At 39.5% G+C, this 16,504-nt stretch overlaps 1 protein-coding gene across 1 annotated transcript in view; it reads left to right on the top strand.

The window, feature by feature from the left end:
- Positions 1 to 16,504, top strand: part of ACAP1 (ArfGAP with coiled-coil, ankyrin repeat and PH domains 1) — a 1,330,515-nt gene that overhangs the window by 903,888 nt on the left and 410,123 nt on the right. The window contains exon 12 of the mRNA XM_044077032.1: positions 3,906 to 4,006. Coding sequence (XP_043932967.1) covers positions 3,906 to 4,006 — 101 coding nt within the window. The remainder of the gene's footprint in view (positions 1 to 3,905; positions 4,007 to 16,504) is intronic.

The raw sequence follows: 16,504 nt of genomic DNA, 5'->3' as shown, positions 1-16,504 counted from the left end.
TGGATTTAAAGGAAGCCTACTTGCACATTCCAATAAGGGAATCTTGCAGAAGATACCTACACTTCAGAGCAGGTTACATGCACTATCAGTTCTCTGCACTGCCCTTTGGCTTATCTACTGTGCCCAGGGTATTCACAAAATGCCTAGCTGCAGTCATTGCATTTTGCAGGCAAACAAACATTCAAATATACCCATACCTGGATGATTGTCTAATTCAGGCAGAAAGCCAGGACATACTATTAAATCATCTGGCATTTGTAAAGAAATTGCAAACTTCTCTGGGATACACCATAAACGAAAAGAAATCACATATTGTACCCTGCCAACAAATTGTATTCCTGGGAGCAAGCTTGAATACAACTTCCCAGATGGCCTACCTCACGCCAGAGAAAAAAAGTTCATTTGACAGCCTACTTCAAACTACTGGTCACAAAGACCCAGCTATCTGCAAGGAAAATTCTACAAGCCCTGGGGTTCATAGCCTCCTGCATTCTACTAATTCCATATGCAAGACTGCATATGAGGAAACTACAATGGTATCTAAAAAGCCTATGGTGTCAACATTCTCATGATCTAGAATCAATGATTCCTATCATACCTTGTCTACATATAGAGTTCCTTTGGTGGGCAGAGGCATGCCACCAAAACAAGGGACTGCCATTCACTCTACCCCCTGCCACCCAATCCCTAACAACAGACGCATCAGACTATGCATGGGGGCTCACTTGGCAGGGCAGTGCATTCAGGGCAAATGGAACCCAAGTCAAATGGACCTGCATATCAATCAAAAAGCAATGTTAGCTGTACAGTATGCTCTGACAGCCTTCAAGGACCACATTTTTTCAGGACAATTATTGGTAAAAACAGACAACACCACTGTTATGTGGTACATAAACAAGCAGGGGGGATCAAACTCATACCCTCTCTGCAGACTAGCTATGGCTCTGTGGAACACAGCCTTGAGCTACCAAGTGCACCTACAGGCTCAATTCCTGCCAGGAAAGCTAAATACACTGGCAGATGACCTAAGCCGAAATGTCATGGACCCACACGAGTGGAAACTGGAACCAAAGATATTCAACATGTTGAGAAACAAATGAGGGAACCCAGAGATAGACCTGTTTGCCTCCCCCCAGAACTACCAGTTGGACAAATTCTGCACAAGGACTCCCCACAAGCAAGCTTGGAAAGTGGATGCCCTGTCCTTCACCTGGAAAAACCTATCCGGTTATGCCTTTCCCCCTCTGCCTCTCCTCTCCAAGGTACTACTAAAGATCAAACAGGACAAACCAAGGACAATACTGATTGCACCAGACTGGCTATGCCAACACTGGTACCCCCTCTTGCGCAGTGTGTCAATGCTGTCACCATGGCGCCTGCTTCAGACCCCTGCTCTGCTGTCTCAGCAGGGGGGCCAGATTCTGCACCCACAGCTTCAAACCCTGAACTTGACAGCCTGGCTAATTACCTGATCTCTCCGTTCCCATCCCTCAGTAAGCAAGTGATGGATGTCATTCTGGAGGCAAGGAGGCCTAGTACTTGAAAATCCTATGCTGAAAAATGGAAAAGATTCTGTTCCTTGGGACAAACTCATGAGATGGGCACAGCAGCACCAAATTTACCTCAGATTCTTCAATACTTAACTGAGTTGCTTCACAAGGGCGTTTCCTTTTCCTCCATCAAAATTCATGCCTCAGCCATTTCAGCTCATTACAATACAGAACGACCCCTCTTCTCTTATCCACTGTTGAAGCAATTCCTCAGAGGGGCCAAAAACTTAAGACCACCCAGGACAGTCCCTACTCCAGCCTGGGACCTTACCTTTGTATTGGAAAAGCTCACTCTACCTCCCTTTGAGCCAGCTGCAAGTGTAGAGTTGAAATTCCTTTATTGGAAAACAGCCTTCCTTCTAGCCATCACTTCAGCCAGAAGGGTGTCTGAATTACAGGCCCTCATGGCTGTGGAGCCTTTCATCATCTTTCATGTGCACAGGGTGTCCCTCAGGAGCAATCCCTCCTTCATGCCCAAGGTGGTATCCAGCATGGCCCTTAATCAGTCCATTCATTTGCCAACCTTCTTTTCTAATCCTCACAACAAAGGGGAACGAATACTGCACTCCTTGGATGTACACAGACAGCTTAGATTTTACTTGGACAGGACTAAACCTCTCAGGAAATCTGAACAGCTGCTGATTACATTTGCTGCAGGGGCAGAGGGGAAAGCTATTTCAAAGCAAACCATTTCTAAGTGGATAGGCCATTGCATTTCTGCTATAAGCACCATGGAAAACCTACCCCACAGGGGATAAGACCACATTCAGCCAGGGCTGTATAGAGGGACATCCTAGAAGCTGCTACCTGGAGTTCTGTACATACCTTCACCTAGCATTACCACTTGCCAATTTTTTTCTAAATCCAGAGCTGGCTTTGCCACTGCAGTCCTGCAGGGCCTTATAGTTGGTTCTAATGCTATCTAATTACCTCCTCCCATCATTAGCTTTCGGAATCTACCCAAATGTGATGACTGCAACAGTGAAACACGAAGAACATAGCACAGTTGTGTACACTTACCATAAATGTAGATGTTTGAGTGTATTCACTGTTGCAGTCCTGGTTACCCTCTCTCCAGCCCCCTGACTTCTATTGTCTAAACCTCTATTCTTGTTTACTACGCTTAAAGCTTTCTGGTGTATTTGCTTTTTGTTGGAGGTGTAACCTTGTATATAATTGCTTCCCATTATGGGGGCAGCTGACATCTGGGGCAAGAAAAACTGATAAAATAGCATCGGCTGCATGCTTTATACTCCTGACTACCTGACGTCATGGAAGATGAGACAGCAACCGATGCAGGACCCAAGACTTTGATAATCAGGCCGACTGAGGGCTACTGCAAGCAGATAACCCAAATGTGATGATTGCAGCAGTGAATACACTCAAACATCTACATTTATGGTAAGTGTACACAACTGTACTTTCTTCCTCTTTGGAAAATGTTGTATAGACTATTGTATATTATTGCCTTTCAAATGTTAGTATCAGTCTATTGCTGCTGTTTGTACACTGCCTTTCTTCCTGGGACATTGCTGAAAATGGGTCCTGTGCCCATTTGGGCTTAGTAAACAAATGCAATAAATAAATACTAAAATCAGATAGCATATCATTCACCATTTAGTTTGTATCTTTCTGCCAGTAATTTTTAATTTTTCATTCTTGTTAACCTATTTAGTAAAGCAGCATTTGTTAGAGGCTGGTCTAAATAGGGCATTGACATCTTAGTCTTGTAGGGTTACAGTCACCTCAGGCTTCTAAGATCAGCCCTACAGCAGCTAACCCCCCCCCCCCCAAAAAAAAAATTAAAAAGCAAAAACAAAAAAACAAAAAAGAAAACAGGGTGCGAGAGGAAGACATTAGCTGCTTATTCTCATCCTTACAAGCTAACCCCGAGGCCTGCTGTTCAGACTTGCATCACTGGCACTATAACCTGACATTCATGCCCTATGCTGGCAGGCTGATCCTACTTTGGCATATCAAATGTTTTTTTTTTGTTCATCTCTTACTGAAAGCTTCAATAATTGCCTGCATTTCTGCTTATTACAGTCATGGTTCAGACCTGACAGTATCACATTTAAAGTGGACTTTCCATATCCTTAAAATAACTTGTCTTGTTAATTTTTTTTTGCACTTTTTGCCAGATTTGAAGAATAGAGACAGGCATTTGGCATGACTGATAAAACCCCTTGTGCGGCTTTTGTGCTGTTCCCTGCATAGTTTTAGTTTGCATGTATTTGAGCATTTAAAATGAGGGGATTGTTTTTGTCAAAACACTGGAAACCGTAATGATATTTTTATTGTCAACATGTTAATTTGTCATAGCTGAATGCAGCATCATTTGTTCTGGGTCTCTAGGATAATGTGACGGTGGTTGTTGAGGACCTACGTCTCTGCACGGTGAAGCCATGTCCCGAGAACGAGAGAAGATTTTGTTTTGAGGTGGTTTCCCCATCAAAGTAAGTGCCTGTTGCTTATGGTTTAACACATCAGTATATTCTGCTTAAAGGAGGGTTCTTGGTCTAAGGCATCCCCTCAAGCTGATGTAAAATCTGAAATTGACAAATACTACCTGTCAGATAAAGATATTTGCAGTTTGGTGCATGTGTTCTATAGTTATCTGGGACCCTGAGGAAGTTGTTTTCTAAGGTAAGCAATGATCATGCATAGCTCTATAAGTGAACCAGTGCATTCACCAGATCATTACCACAAGTACTCAAAACAGTTCCATTAATCTGTCCTGTGTATTGATTATAACTGTGTTAGCCCTACTGGGCAGAACCCATTTATATACAGCTCATGAGGAGAAAAGCTGCCATAATATTCAAAAGACATACAAACCAAACAGAATGAAATGCATTAATTTTATTCAGAGGATGGATACATGTAGGAAGAAATAATTTGAAAATTAATAAAAATAAGCATTTGTTTATTTGAATCTTAAGTGATTCGGTATTCAGTTGTCAAAAAATATGTTAATTACCTACAAAACAGATAAGGTAGTTAAGATTCCCATAGTGAAATGATGATGCATCATGTTCTTTGACATCTCACGAAATGCAGCCATTCATCATTTGAATAGCTTCTGTGACATGACATTAGGCTTTCTGTAAGGAAAGTGTTCTGAGCTCTTGTAGCAGGTACTTCACATTTGTATTATGAATCCCTTAATACTGCATGCCTAGAATGTTTCTGTTTCACAAAAAAATGGCTTCTGTGAGACAGCTTGCAGAAAATAGCTTAACCATAATTTAGGTTACTTTACTAAAGTACTATCTTTGAAACAAGAACTTTACATCTGAATTTGTTTTGCAGAAGCAACATGATCATCTCTAAGCCAATTTTTATAGCATCTTTGTCTGTTGTCATGAGGTCAGATGTGAAATAAGTAGAATTTCTTGACATAATGTAAATCAGTCAGTCCCTGCTGATGTTCATCATATTGATTACTGCTGCAGTAGCCTTAACGATATGAGATGTAGCTTGCCAAGGATATAACAGCCAGCCAGCTTCAAAAGCTTCATCGCACCCTTCCACCCAAATTATCAGGCAGCTTGAGCTTAGCTGACTAAAACACAAGTTTGGGTGCCAAGCCCTTCAAAGCTTTACTGCTGTTGAAGAGTATGCTTCTCTCAGGCTTTTGAGGATCGACGGTTGGCTTGTGCTGCTCCTTTGCTGGGCAGATAAGTTCCTTTTGGGAAAAAAACTTCCATTTTAAATTTATCACTTTAGTCTTCAGGGAAGTTATTTAAAGATAGGAGTTTTGTGTTTTAAGACTATCATGAGACTGTGTTGTACTTTTAAATGGGAGCCCACTTTTTTTCTGTCGGTTTAAAATTTGTTTAAAGTAACTGAAAAACACTTTTTGTGGAGAAATTGTATTTATTGTACTTTTGGGGCAGGTGAAGTGTTTTAAACTGATTCCTACTGTGGTTTTTTTTTCTGTGAAAAATGTGACTTTTGAAGGCTTTCCGTTTTTACCAGCATTTGCTTCTTATCTTCCCTGGGAAAGATGCACCATTTTAGGCTTGACCATGGAACAAACTACTGGTCCTACAGTTGGTCCTTCTTCCAGCTACAAAAAGAAAAAGTTAATGAGCCAGACTGTAGAATAGTGTGTGTGTGTGTGTGTGTGTGTGTGTGTGTGTGTGTGTGTGTGTGTGTGTTGTACCTTTAAGAAGCTTTACAAGGATGGCATGATCATATAAATAGCAAGCACGTGCTAGCTTCAGTGCCATTTTGAGAGTGCAGCCAGAGAGTGAGCATGTATGAGTGTCATAGCTAGTTTGTTTATAAGTTTATGTAATTTAAAGTTATTAAGCCTCAATCCTGATGTGTTTGTACAATAAAGCTTCTTGAACAGAACCCACGAATGTTCGTCTGTTTTACCCTGACCAGATGAGCGACATGGTGTCACAACCAGGATTTCAGAGACTGCATTTCAGAGCTACGAGGTACAGAATTAACAGTGAAGGTAAACTAAGTGAACTGAGTAGGAAAAAGGGCCAGAAACACCAAAGGTAATGAAAACTTGCAAGAACAATTTATTAAAAAAAGATAAAATGGAGCATTACAAGGGCACAGAATGCATCATTAAGCAAGCGGGAGACACATAAAGTTTATTAATTAAATGAAATGTCTGAAATTAAGATATTTGATAAAACAATTATCAGAAAAGCAGAGGGGTTTGGAATTGCCTCACAATTGCAAAACGAGCATGTTAAAGTAAAACGAGCATGTTTAGAGTAAAATGAGCACAAGAAAAGAATAATGGGCATGAAAAGAGAGTAAAACAGCAAAATGAATATAATAAAGGGCAAAAAGGACACATTAAGCATAAATGAAGCAAGGTGACTGCATGTTTTTGGCAAATTACTGTGTTTTGGCATAAACTACCATTTCACATTGATTGAAGCTATTCAGGGCATAACTAGAGTTATTCAATGTATCTCAAAGTGTGTAAAAGTGCTTACAGTGTGTGCTTATTACTGTGCATTTATTCCAAAGAGTTATTTGTGTGCAAACTGCAACTATTTCTTAAAGTGCAATCAAAATACAGCCATTTTGAAAAGTTTCTTGTGCTGGTTTTTGTCTGTTCGCAGAGTGCCACAACTCCAGAGTGTTTTTTGCACTGTAAAGAGTTATTTAGCAAAGTACAGTCATTTTGGGAAAGTTTCAATGTACTTTGTACTGTTTATTGGCAAAGTGCAGTTACTTCGAAATGTTTTTTATTCTGAGCTTCTTCTGCCCAGTTTATTCAGACAGTGCACTTATTTTGACATGTTTCGTACACTGATAAGAGGTGATTTCTTACAGTACAGTGATTTCAAGAGTATTCTTGTGCCTGGGAGACTTATTTCACAAAGTTCAGTTATTCAGACATTTGTTGTGCTATTGGGCATAGTTACAAGTACTGGCATAAATTTCTGGCATATGTACATGTGCGTGTGTTCGTGCATACTTACAAAAGCCTTTACTGGTATGTGTTAATATGGCAGAGGCATTTCACAGACAGGTCCACTGGCATTTGATCAGAATATTGGAAAGAATTGGAGAATATTTGAGCAAGAGTGTGGTATTTTTATACAAGCAGCTTATTCTGACAAAAATGCATGTACCAGGGCATTCATTTTGCTGAACCTATCTGGCTCAGAGGCCATTGAAAGGGGAGCGTTCATTTGTGTATGCATCAGCAGTATATGAAGGAGAATGTGAAAACTATCATATTGTTGTACAGGCTGAATCAAGGAAAGACCCTGAGTAATTGAAGTGCAAATTTAAGGAAATGTGCAGCCCCCAGATAAATATTACATTAGAGAGCCATTTGTTTTATACAAGTGATCAAAATCAAGGAAAAACTTTTGCAGCTTTTATTACTGACCTGAGAAACAAAGCTAAAACATGCAAGTTTGGTGACTTAAAAGATGACTTAATAAAGACAGGCTTGTGTGTGGTATTAATAGTGCTGCATTATGAGAAAGACTTTGCTTTGTGACAGTGATTTAACACTAAGCGCAGCCACTGAGATTTGTCAAATCCATGAAGTTACAGAAAGGCATTCAAATATGCTTGCAAGTGATAAGAGCATGGTTTCAGTAGGCTCCAGAGCAAATGTAGTCAGCATGCAACACGTGGCTAGCAGAAGCAGGCCTAAGCACATGGCAGCTGTAACCCCTGCGGGTGTGGCAGGTAAAACCCATAGTTTTCCAGCAAGTTCCAAGACTAGTTCAGTGAGAAGGACATGCTCAGTGCAATACAAGGGTGAGTTAGCAAAACCCAAATCAAGCTTTATTGTTAACTGCCGCAGTTGTGGTGCCAGTCTTGAGTCTAAAAGAGAAAAATGCTTAGCATTTGGTCAGCAATGCCACAAGTGTAAAAAATTGAATTATTTTCAAAAATTTTACAAATCAAGTAAACCTCACACATTTATAAAGAAGGGTCACTTAAGAAAGCAAATTGATCGTATAGAGAGTTGCAACCCTACTTTCTATGTAGATGGTGTGTCAGTAATTGGTGAAAAGGTTGATGCAGTAGATTTGTTGGTAAAGAATGAAGTGTTTTGTACTGTCCAGATTAATGGTAAATCCACAGAGCTCAAAGTAGACACTGGTTCAAAGTATAATGTTATGTCAGCTGACACATTTGCTAAGGTGAGAGCTGGTGAGCAACTTAATGTGTCCAGCTGTGTGAAACTTATTGCTTATGGAGGTGAAGAAATTCAAACTGAAGACTCCGAAGTGCTTTCTTGCTTGACTAGGAACTGCTACAGCTTACTATTCTATGTAGTCCGAAGACCTGTGCAGTCATTGTTGGGTCTCAGAGACAGTTTGAGAATGAATCTGCTTTCCTTTACCAAAGTTCATCATATAAGCACATGTCCCAGTTCCAATTTTACTGAAGGTATTTTCTCAGAGTATGCTGACATTTTTGACAAGTTAGGCAAACTTCCAGTTATGTATTCTATGAAATTACACCCAGAGGTCAGTCCGGTGGTGAGACTGGCAGGAAAAGTTCTGTTAGCTATGCAGGATAAAGTCAAAGCTCAGGTGAATAAAATGTTGCAGCAAGGTGTAATTTGTCCAGTTATAGAACCATCTGAATGGGTGTCAACCATGGTAGCAGCTTATGAAAAAGATTCAGATGAAATCAGACTATGTATTGACCTAAGAGGTTTGAACAAAGCGTTAGAGACCACATCATCCTAATCATGTAGTCGAGGAAGTCACAGCCCTAATACCAAATGCTTATGTTTTTTTCTGTTTTGGATGCAAAAAGTTAACTTTGGCAAGTGATGCTTGATCACGAATCTTCACTACTGACTACTTTCAGTACCCCATTTGAAAGCTATAGATTACTCAGGATGCCATTTGGAATAAATTCTGCAAGTGAAGTCTTGCAGCTTGCAATGGAGCAGATTTTTTTGGTTATCCTTGTGCTATAATAGTAGATGATTTATTGGTTGGAGGCAGTGGTGAAGCAGAGCATGACAGAAACCTTAAGATAGTTCTAGATAGAGCACCTGAAGTTAACTTGAAGCTCAATTCTCTGAAGTGCAAATTCAGACTAACAGAAGTTACATATGTAGATCATTTATTTACTAGCACTGGCTTGCGACCAAACCCAACCAAGCAAACAGCCATTCTTGAGATGCCAGCATTGGATAATGTTCAAGCTCTACAGTGTTTTCTTGCTATGGTCAACTATTTAGGCAAGTTTATATCAGACTTCAGTGAGTTGACAGCACCTTTGAAAGAGCTAATATGCAGAAATGTTACATGGTCTTGGTTGGAACAGCACCAGAAAGCATATGAAGACCTTAAGCAGGAAATTGCCACCCCCACCAGCATTAAGATACTATGATGTCAATAAACCAGTAGCTCTTTCCTGTGATGCTTCAAAATTTGGTCTTGGCACAGTTATTCTTCAAGAAAGCAGACCAGTAGCCTATGCATCTAGAACTTTTAACTGAAATGCAATATACTCAAACTGAGAAGGAACTTTTGGCAATAGTATTTGCATGTTCAAAGTTCCAAGATTATATCTATTGTTGAGCTATTCAGATTGAAACTGATCACCATCCTCTAGCAGTATTTTAAAGAAGCCTATGCGTTCAGCTCCAGCGAGATCACGAAGAATGATGCTCAGATTGCAAAAGTACAACTTCAAATGGTCTATGCAAAAGGCAAACTTCTTTATCTGGCTGATATCTTATCTAGATCATCCAGAAATACAATGGAACAGCTTAATGCAGGGAATTTTGACTCTGATGTCATGGAAGTGCACAGTTTTTCTACTTGATGAGCTGAGAGATCATACAGAGACTAATCCAGTTTTGCAAAAGCTCAACTATATCATTAAGTGGATGGCCGTCCAAGCAATTTAGTGTACCACCTGAAGTGCAAACTTATTTTCTTTACAGAGATGAGATGTTGTTAGAAGATGGCATTATTTTCAAAGGTCCTAAAATTGTTGTTCCTGCTTCCTTACAACATGAATATATCCAGATTTTGCATCATGGTCACCTAGGTTCTGAATCTACCAAAAGAAGGGCGAGAGGACCAGTATTTTGGCCTTCTCTAGTAAAAGATATTGATAAAGTACTTTCTTCTTGTTTAATATGCAATAGTACTAAACTGCATTTGCAAAAAGGACCACTTCAGCTAAGTCAATTTCATGAACTACCTTGGTCAACAGTAGCAAGTGATATATTTGAGTGGAACAATCGGCTTTACTTAGTGTTGGTAGACTCTTATTCAAACTAGTTTGAGATCAATTTACTACCTAATCTAATGTCTACTGATGTTATTGCCAAGTTGAAACATAATTTCTCAGTCCATGGTAGTCCGCACAAAGTTATTTCTGACAATGGTACCCAATTTACCAGTCAGTTGTTTCAGAAGTTTGCAAAAGAATGGGACTTTGTACATGTTTCTAGTAGTCCAGAATATCCACAGTCAAACGGACTAGCTGAATGTGCAGTACAGAGTGCAAAGCAATTATTAGAGAAGTCAAAGTGTGATAATACTGACGTCTTTTTGAATTTACTCAGTCTCAGAAACATACCCCATGATGATATACTTGGCTCACCTGCTCAGAGTCTTCTATCTAGGCAAACCAGAACAACATTGCCTATCAGTTCCAGTTTGTTGAGGCCTAAGGCTAAGAACAAAACAACACTCAGACCCCAACTGTTCACAAAACATTCTTTCCAGACGTCCAGCTATGATAAATTGAGCAGATTTCTTTGATTATTGAAAGAAGGAGAGACAGTGAAGATGCAAGCAATGAAAGGTTTTGACCAGATTGATCAAGTAACAGGTATATATTCCGAGTTGAGATCATACCTTGTAGAATATGAGGGTGTATAGTACAGGAGAAATTGCAGACATCTTCTTCCTGTATCAGAATCGATATCACAGCATTGTTCCTGTGATACAGACTCTAGATCTCAGAGCAATCCAGACAATGTTCCTGTTGCAGAACATGTCTTAACTTCTCCTTCCATTCCTGATGTCCCCAATGTTGAGCATTCAGCAGAGACAGTCCCATTTGCTAGACCTAGTTCTAATTTCTGTGTCACATGATTTGGTTGTATTTCCAGACCTAGTGTGGAATACACAGCAACCTGGACATAATTGTCTATATGTATTTAGTTCTGTATAATTGCATGACAAAGAATTATTTTGTATTAATTGCATGTCAGTTAATGTCATCAATAATGCATGACCCATTTCTCAAAGAGGTAGGATGTAGAATAGTGTGTGTGTGTGTGTGTGTTGTACTTTTAAGAAGCGTTTCAAAGGCAGGACATGCATATAAAATAACAAGGACGTGCTAGCTTCAATGCCATTTTGAGAGTGCAGCCAGAGAGTGAGCATGTCTGAGTGTGATAGCTAGTTTGTTTAGAAATTTACCTAAGTTAAAGTTATTAAGCCTCAATCCTGATGTGTTTGTACATAATAAAGCTGCTTTAACAGAACCTGTGAATACTCATCTGTTTTACCCTGACGAGATGAGGGACACAGTCTTTGCCAACACAGCAGGCTATCAATTTGATGGTGGTATAGGTGGGTGACTGTTCTGTGGCCATTTGTTGTAGCTCAAACCACTAATCTTTTACCATGGATCCCTCTGGTGTAGCACCTACAGCCACTATGGACTGTGGGTTTAGCCATGTCCCCTGTGGCATTTGGGGTTCCATCAGTAGGCAAGAGAGAGTCATTCTTCTTGGTCCTGGGAGAAGGAGTAGGGAGGATTTCACTGTTGGGTCAGAATACTGTGCCCATCCCTTGGGAAGCAGCTACTGCCATTGATAACAATGTTGGCCCTATTTTTCCTGTCAGAAGGAAACAGAAAACTTAAGAATGTACCTGATCCTCCTCAAATTTACATAGACAGGAATAGTTTACTAGATCTGACTCAGAGTTTACTTTAGGCTATTGATCTTCTTGTGAAGTAGATTCTGGTAAATGAAAGAGGGAGACCTCTTTTCTTAGAGATTCATCATTCTGAAGCTGAACAGAAAGAGGAAGGGACCAGATACAGGATTTTTCAGATTTCTAATTCAGATTCAGAGGACAGCTCAGTTTCTGATTCTCCTTGTGGGGGTTTCTCTTTCTCTGAGAGTATTACTAGAATGTGCCAGTGTTTTCTTGGAGAGAACACTGCGGCTTCTCAGTCTCTTAGAAAATACTATGAGTTTTTACAGAAGAAATTTCCAGAACCTTTACCTATTCCTCTAGTTCTGTCTGCTTTAAAGTGTGTGTGTGTGTGTGTGTGTGTGTGTGTGTGTGTGTGTCTGTGTGAGATACTGCCTGCAATTTTCCTGATACTCAGCTAGCTGCTCCTAAAAATGTAGATAGGATGTATAAAGTTTCTCAGTCTTTTAAGTTTTGTATACTTTTCTCAAATTTACCCCAGCAGCTATAGCTTTAGTTAATCACACCATGTCTAAACACTTAGTTAATACCAATCCTACTATTTTTTATAAAGATAGGAAGATTATGATAAGCATGAGCAGAAAGTGAATGCTTCTGCAAGTTTGATTTTTCAGAATTTTGAGTTGTCAGGCATACATGTTACAGCTTGTTCTGACTAATTGTGAAAGTGAGGAATGTTTTATCTGCATTTCTTCTTGTGAGAAAAGTCTGCTTTAAATAATGTAGTTTATTCTGGTTTACAGGTCACTACTCAGTTTGCTCTGTGTGTATGACTGCTGATGCTTCTTCCAGGGCTATGGCCACTGGTACTGTTTTGAAGAGGTTTGTAGGGCTGTGTTCTCAGAACCTCCCTGATGACATTAAACATGAGATTTTAAATTCTCCTTTGGATAGAAATTTGTTTTTTGGCCTCTCTTTTGCAGATGTGATCAAAAAGTGTTCATGTATGTTGATTTGTGTACTCAGGTTAGTAGTTTCACTAAATTACAGAAGAGCAGTTTTATTTTATTTTATTTTTTAACAGCTTTTTATTTTCAGGGTGGAGCCTATGTTTGTCTTTGGCTTTAAAGTGGAGAGCAGGTAATGACTTGAGTGAAGTAGGTATAAACTGTTGTCAAAAGGAAAAACTAACTTGATCAGTGTTGAAAAACAGCTTGCTTTCCTACATCTTCCCACAATACTCTCCATTTTACCTGTGCCTTTCCATGCTATTTTGAGCTGTTGTCCACTTGTTAGCTTTAGCATAGGGCCCTTCTTTTGTTCTCTTCATCATCCCACCAGTTTTGTGATGCATACTTCAGGCATCTTCTTTCATATATTTCTTTTCCCCATGTTCACTCTAAGTCCTAATGTCTCTTCCTTTTAATTGTTACTAATATCCCTCCTTCACATGATACTATCATATCCCTTTCCTGCCTATCTAGCTAATGCTTGTTACTTGTCCGTTGCATGTCTCTTTCTATTGTCCTGCTAACATCTTCTACTACTTTCTCTTTTCCTTTGTTAATCTGCTGTCTTCCTTCATGACATTCTCCTTCATCTTTAGAAACCTTTCCTTTGCTTTCTGATACCCTTATTCTGCATTTCCTAAAGAGTCTTCACATTCCTTTTCACTTTCATCTCGTTTAATCCTAATGTGCTTTTTCAGGTGCTGTTTCAACAACAATGTTCCACAAGGATTTAGTGGAGTGTATTCCCTCTGAACAGCTTCATATACTCCCAGGTTCTTCCTCCACTCTTACAATCCATTGCTCCTCAGCCCATTCTCTAAGCCAGTAATTATAATGCCTGATTCTTTCCTTCCTCATACTGGTGACCTTTGGAACAGGTGGCATATCTAAGAATGCTATTGTCATCCCCAGCCCACCAGAAATTAATTCTACTTGTTTGTTTTCCATTACATTTTCTCCCTGGTCATTATGTCCTACATGGGTCAGTATATGTGGGTCTCCATCGTCTTTTGCAAACATCTTGCTTATTTTTAGAAGCATCCTGGTGAGGGTCAGGCCTGGGACCATGCCTATCTTTCATTTTCTCCATATTCCTACATTTCCTTTTATCCTTCACATTTGATGCCCCAAATTCCTCATCACCTATGTCCCTGCTTTTCCTAGGCTTTGTCTACCTTTGCTACTGCTTTTCCTGACTCTGATTCACTATGGCTCTCCCTCTATGGCTAACTTTTCCTGCTTCCTCTGTCTACTTACTCCATGCTATCTCATGGGAGGTGTCTACTGATTGGTCACTTCTAACTCTACTTTCCTTCTGTCCCTCTTTTCTTGTGCCACCCCTCACTCACTTTTTATTTGGCTTCAAGCTTCTCAACAGCTCTTTCCTGACTGCCATTACCACTTATCCCCTTTACAGCCTTCTTTTATTCCTTTCTTTCCAAAGTCCCTCTGCCTGCCTTTGCTATCACTGCACCTGATGCCCCTCTTGACTGCCCTCCTCTGACTATATCTATGTTCTGCTTTGCCATGTCTGGTCTCCTTCTACACTGTAACAAATAGTGCATCACAATTTTTCTCCAGTGCTTTGCTCTCTGCAGTTGCCCTGTGCCTCTGTATTTGATTATACAATGAAATGCTCTTAAATGCTCTGTTCTTTCTTGACTCTCCCTCTATTCTCCTGCAAAAAAAAACTAAGTCCACGATCATACTAAAAGCTCCCTCAGACAAACTCCTGCTTCCTATTCTGATTCCCTTATTCAATTCTTTCTTCATCTTCTGTTCTACCTTTCCCAACTATGCCTGCCTTATTTCTCCCATCATTTATTAATTGTCCAAGATTCCTTCCTTTAAGTTCTTTTAAGCATACTATGGTTTCTACCTTTTCAGACTACCTTTTAATTTACTAACCATATCTTTCCTGTTCTTGCATCTGTTAAATTCTTGGCCTTATTCCCTTCTCTTGCTTTTCACTATAAATTCAGGAATAAACCTCTCTGGTGGAACTCCTGTCTTAATAAACTGTGCAACAAAAGAAGGAAAAAAATGAAAGATGTAAGAAATCGCCATCTTCCTGCCTTAACACTACACTGAAACATGCCCAAAAGGAACTTAAACACTATTAGAAAATCAAATACAGAGTATGAACTTAAGTTGCTACAGATTCCCAAGTAAACTAATCTTTCTTCATTTATGTCAGCAAATTAAGGGATATTGTCCAATACTGCCCTGATCTTATCTTAAATAATATCACCCATTCTGATCCCAGGGATATAGCAAATATATTAGCAGATAGATTTAGTGATAAGTTTACCCCTGTTATCCACACTCACTGTCCCTGAGAAGTTAGTATCCCCTGTGATCTCCTTGGAACAAGTCTTGGAATCCCTGTTAAAGGCTAAAAGTAATACTTCCATGGGACCAGTCAACACACCAGGCTGCATTCTCATCAGTGCAGAGAATGCAATATCTGAGCCTCTTCTGGAATTGTTCAACCTCAGCTATCTACAGGGTTTGTTCATTTTACCTTGAGAACAGCCACTGTGACTTCCCTACACAAGGTGTGGCCCCTCTGCAGACCCAGGTAATTATAGACCCATCATCCCCAAAAGCCTTCTATGCAAAGCCATGGAACATAGTATAGCAGAACTCATTTATGCAGATATAGACAACTTAACTGATCTATATTCCAATCTCCTAAACCTAATAAGCTTCTTTAAAAAGGTTATAGGGGCTATGGACAGTGGTCATTTGTGTACACTGATTATCTCGACCTAGCCAAAGTTTTTGACACTATCCCCCATGTTGGTACTATAGAAAAGTAAGAAAATCTTAATGTAAACCCCTACATTGTCTGCCGGACTGAAAATTAGCTATGTAGTAGATCTCAAGTTTTGAAAATTGCTGATTCCCTGTCTGAATATAACTTTGTAACTAGCAGGGTGCCACAGGGATCACTTATGAGACCTCTTCTGTTTGCCATATATTTTGCAAACATCCAAGCCATTATTTCCAGAAGGGTGGTTGACCAAGTTTGCTGATGACTACAAAGTGGGCACTGCTATCTGCTCATCCACTGATACAAAACAGCTCCAGCAAAGGTTGAAATATGCATATACGTGGTGTATTAAAAATGGGCAAAAACTAAATGAAAAAAAGTACAAAATAATAGTGTGAGGATATTAGATATTGTTATCTGTGCTAGCATGACTGGTTGAAATTTTGTAAACAACTGTAAAACAGCCTGTGTTACGTATACCAGTGTGACTAGCTATAATTTTGTAAATGAGTTTGTCTTTTGATTATCACTCTGATTTATGCAAGATATTTGTCAAACAGCATTCTTCTGGCTGACCAGATATACATATTTGTTTTAAAGAGAATTCTGAATGTATGCTATGCCAGAATCAACTGACTGTCATTGTGTGCAAGAGCTGGGAGAATGGAATCTTCACTGCAGCTGTTTGTTTACTTTTCAAAGTCTGATATGAGATAGTATAATTCTCATGTTCCTGTTACTTTAAAAAAATCTGCTGTAAAAGTAGATTCTGAGTCAGGTGTTCAGTAGTTG

This window comes from Protopterus annectens, chromosome 7.part0 (genome assembly GCF_019279795.1).
Source record: "Protopterus annectens isolate FY-2018-M chromosome 7.part0, PAN1.0, whole genome shotgun sequence".
In the NCBI taxonomy this organism is placed as follows: domain Eukaryota; kingdom Metazoa; phylum Chordata; order Ceratodontiformes; family Protopteridae; genus Protopterus; species Protopterus annectens.
Note: the sequence above shows the minus strand (reverse complement) of the source record. Positions and strands in the feature narration are given on the sequence as shown.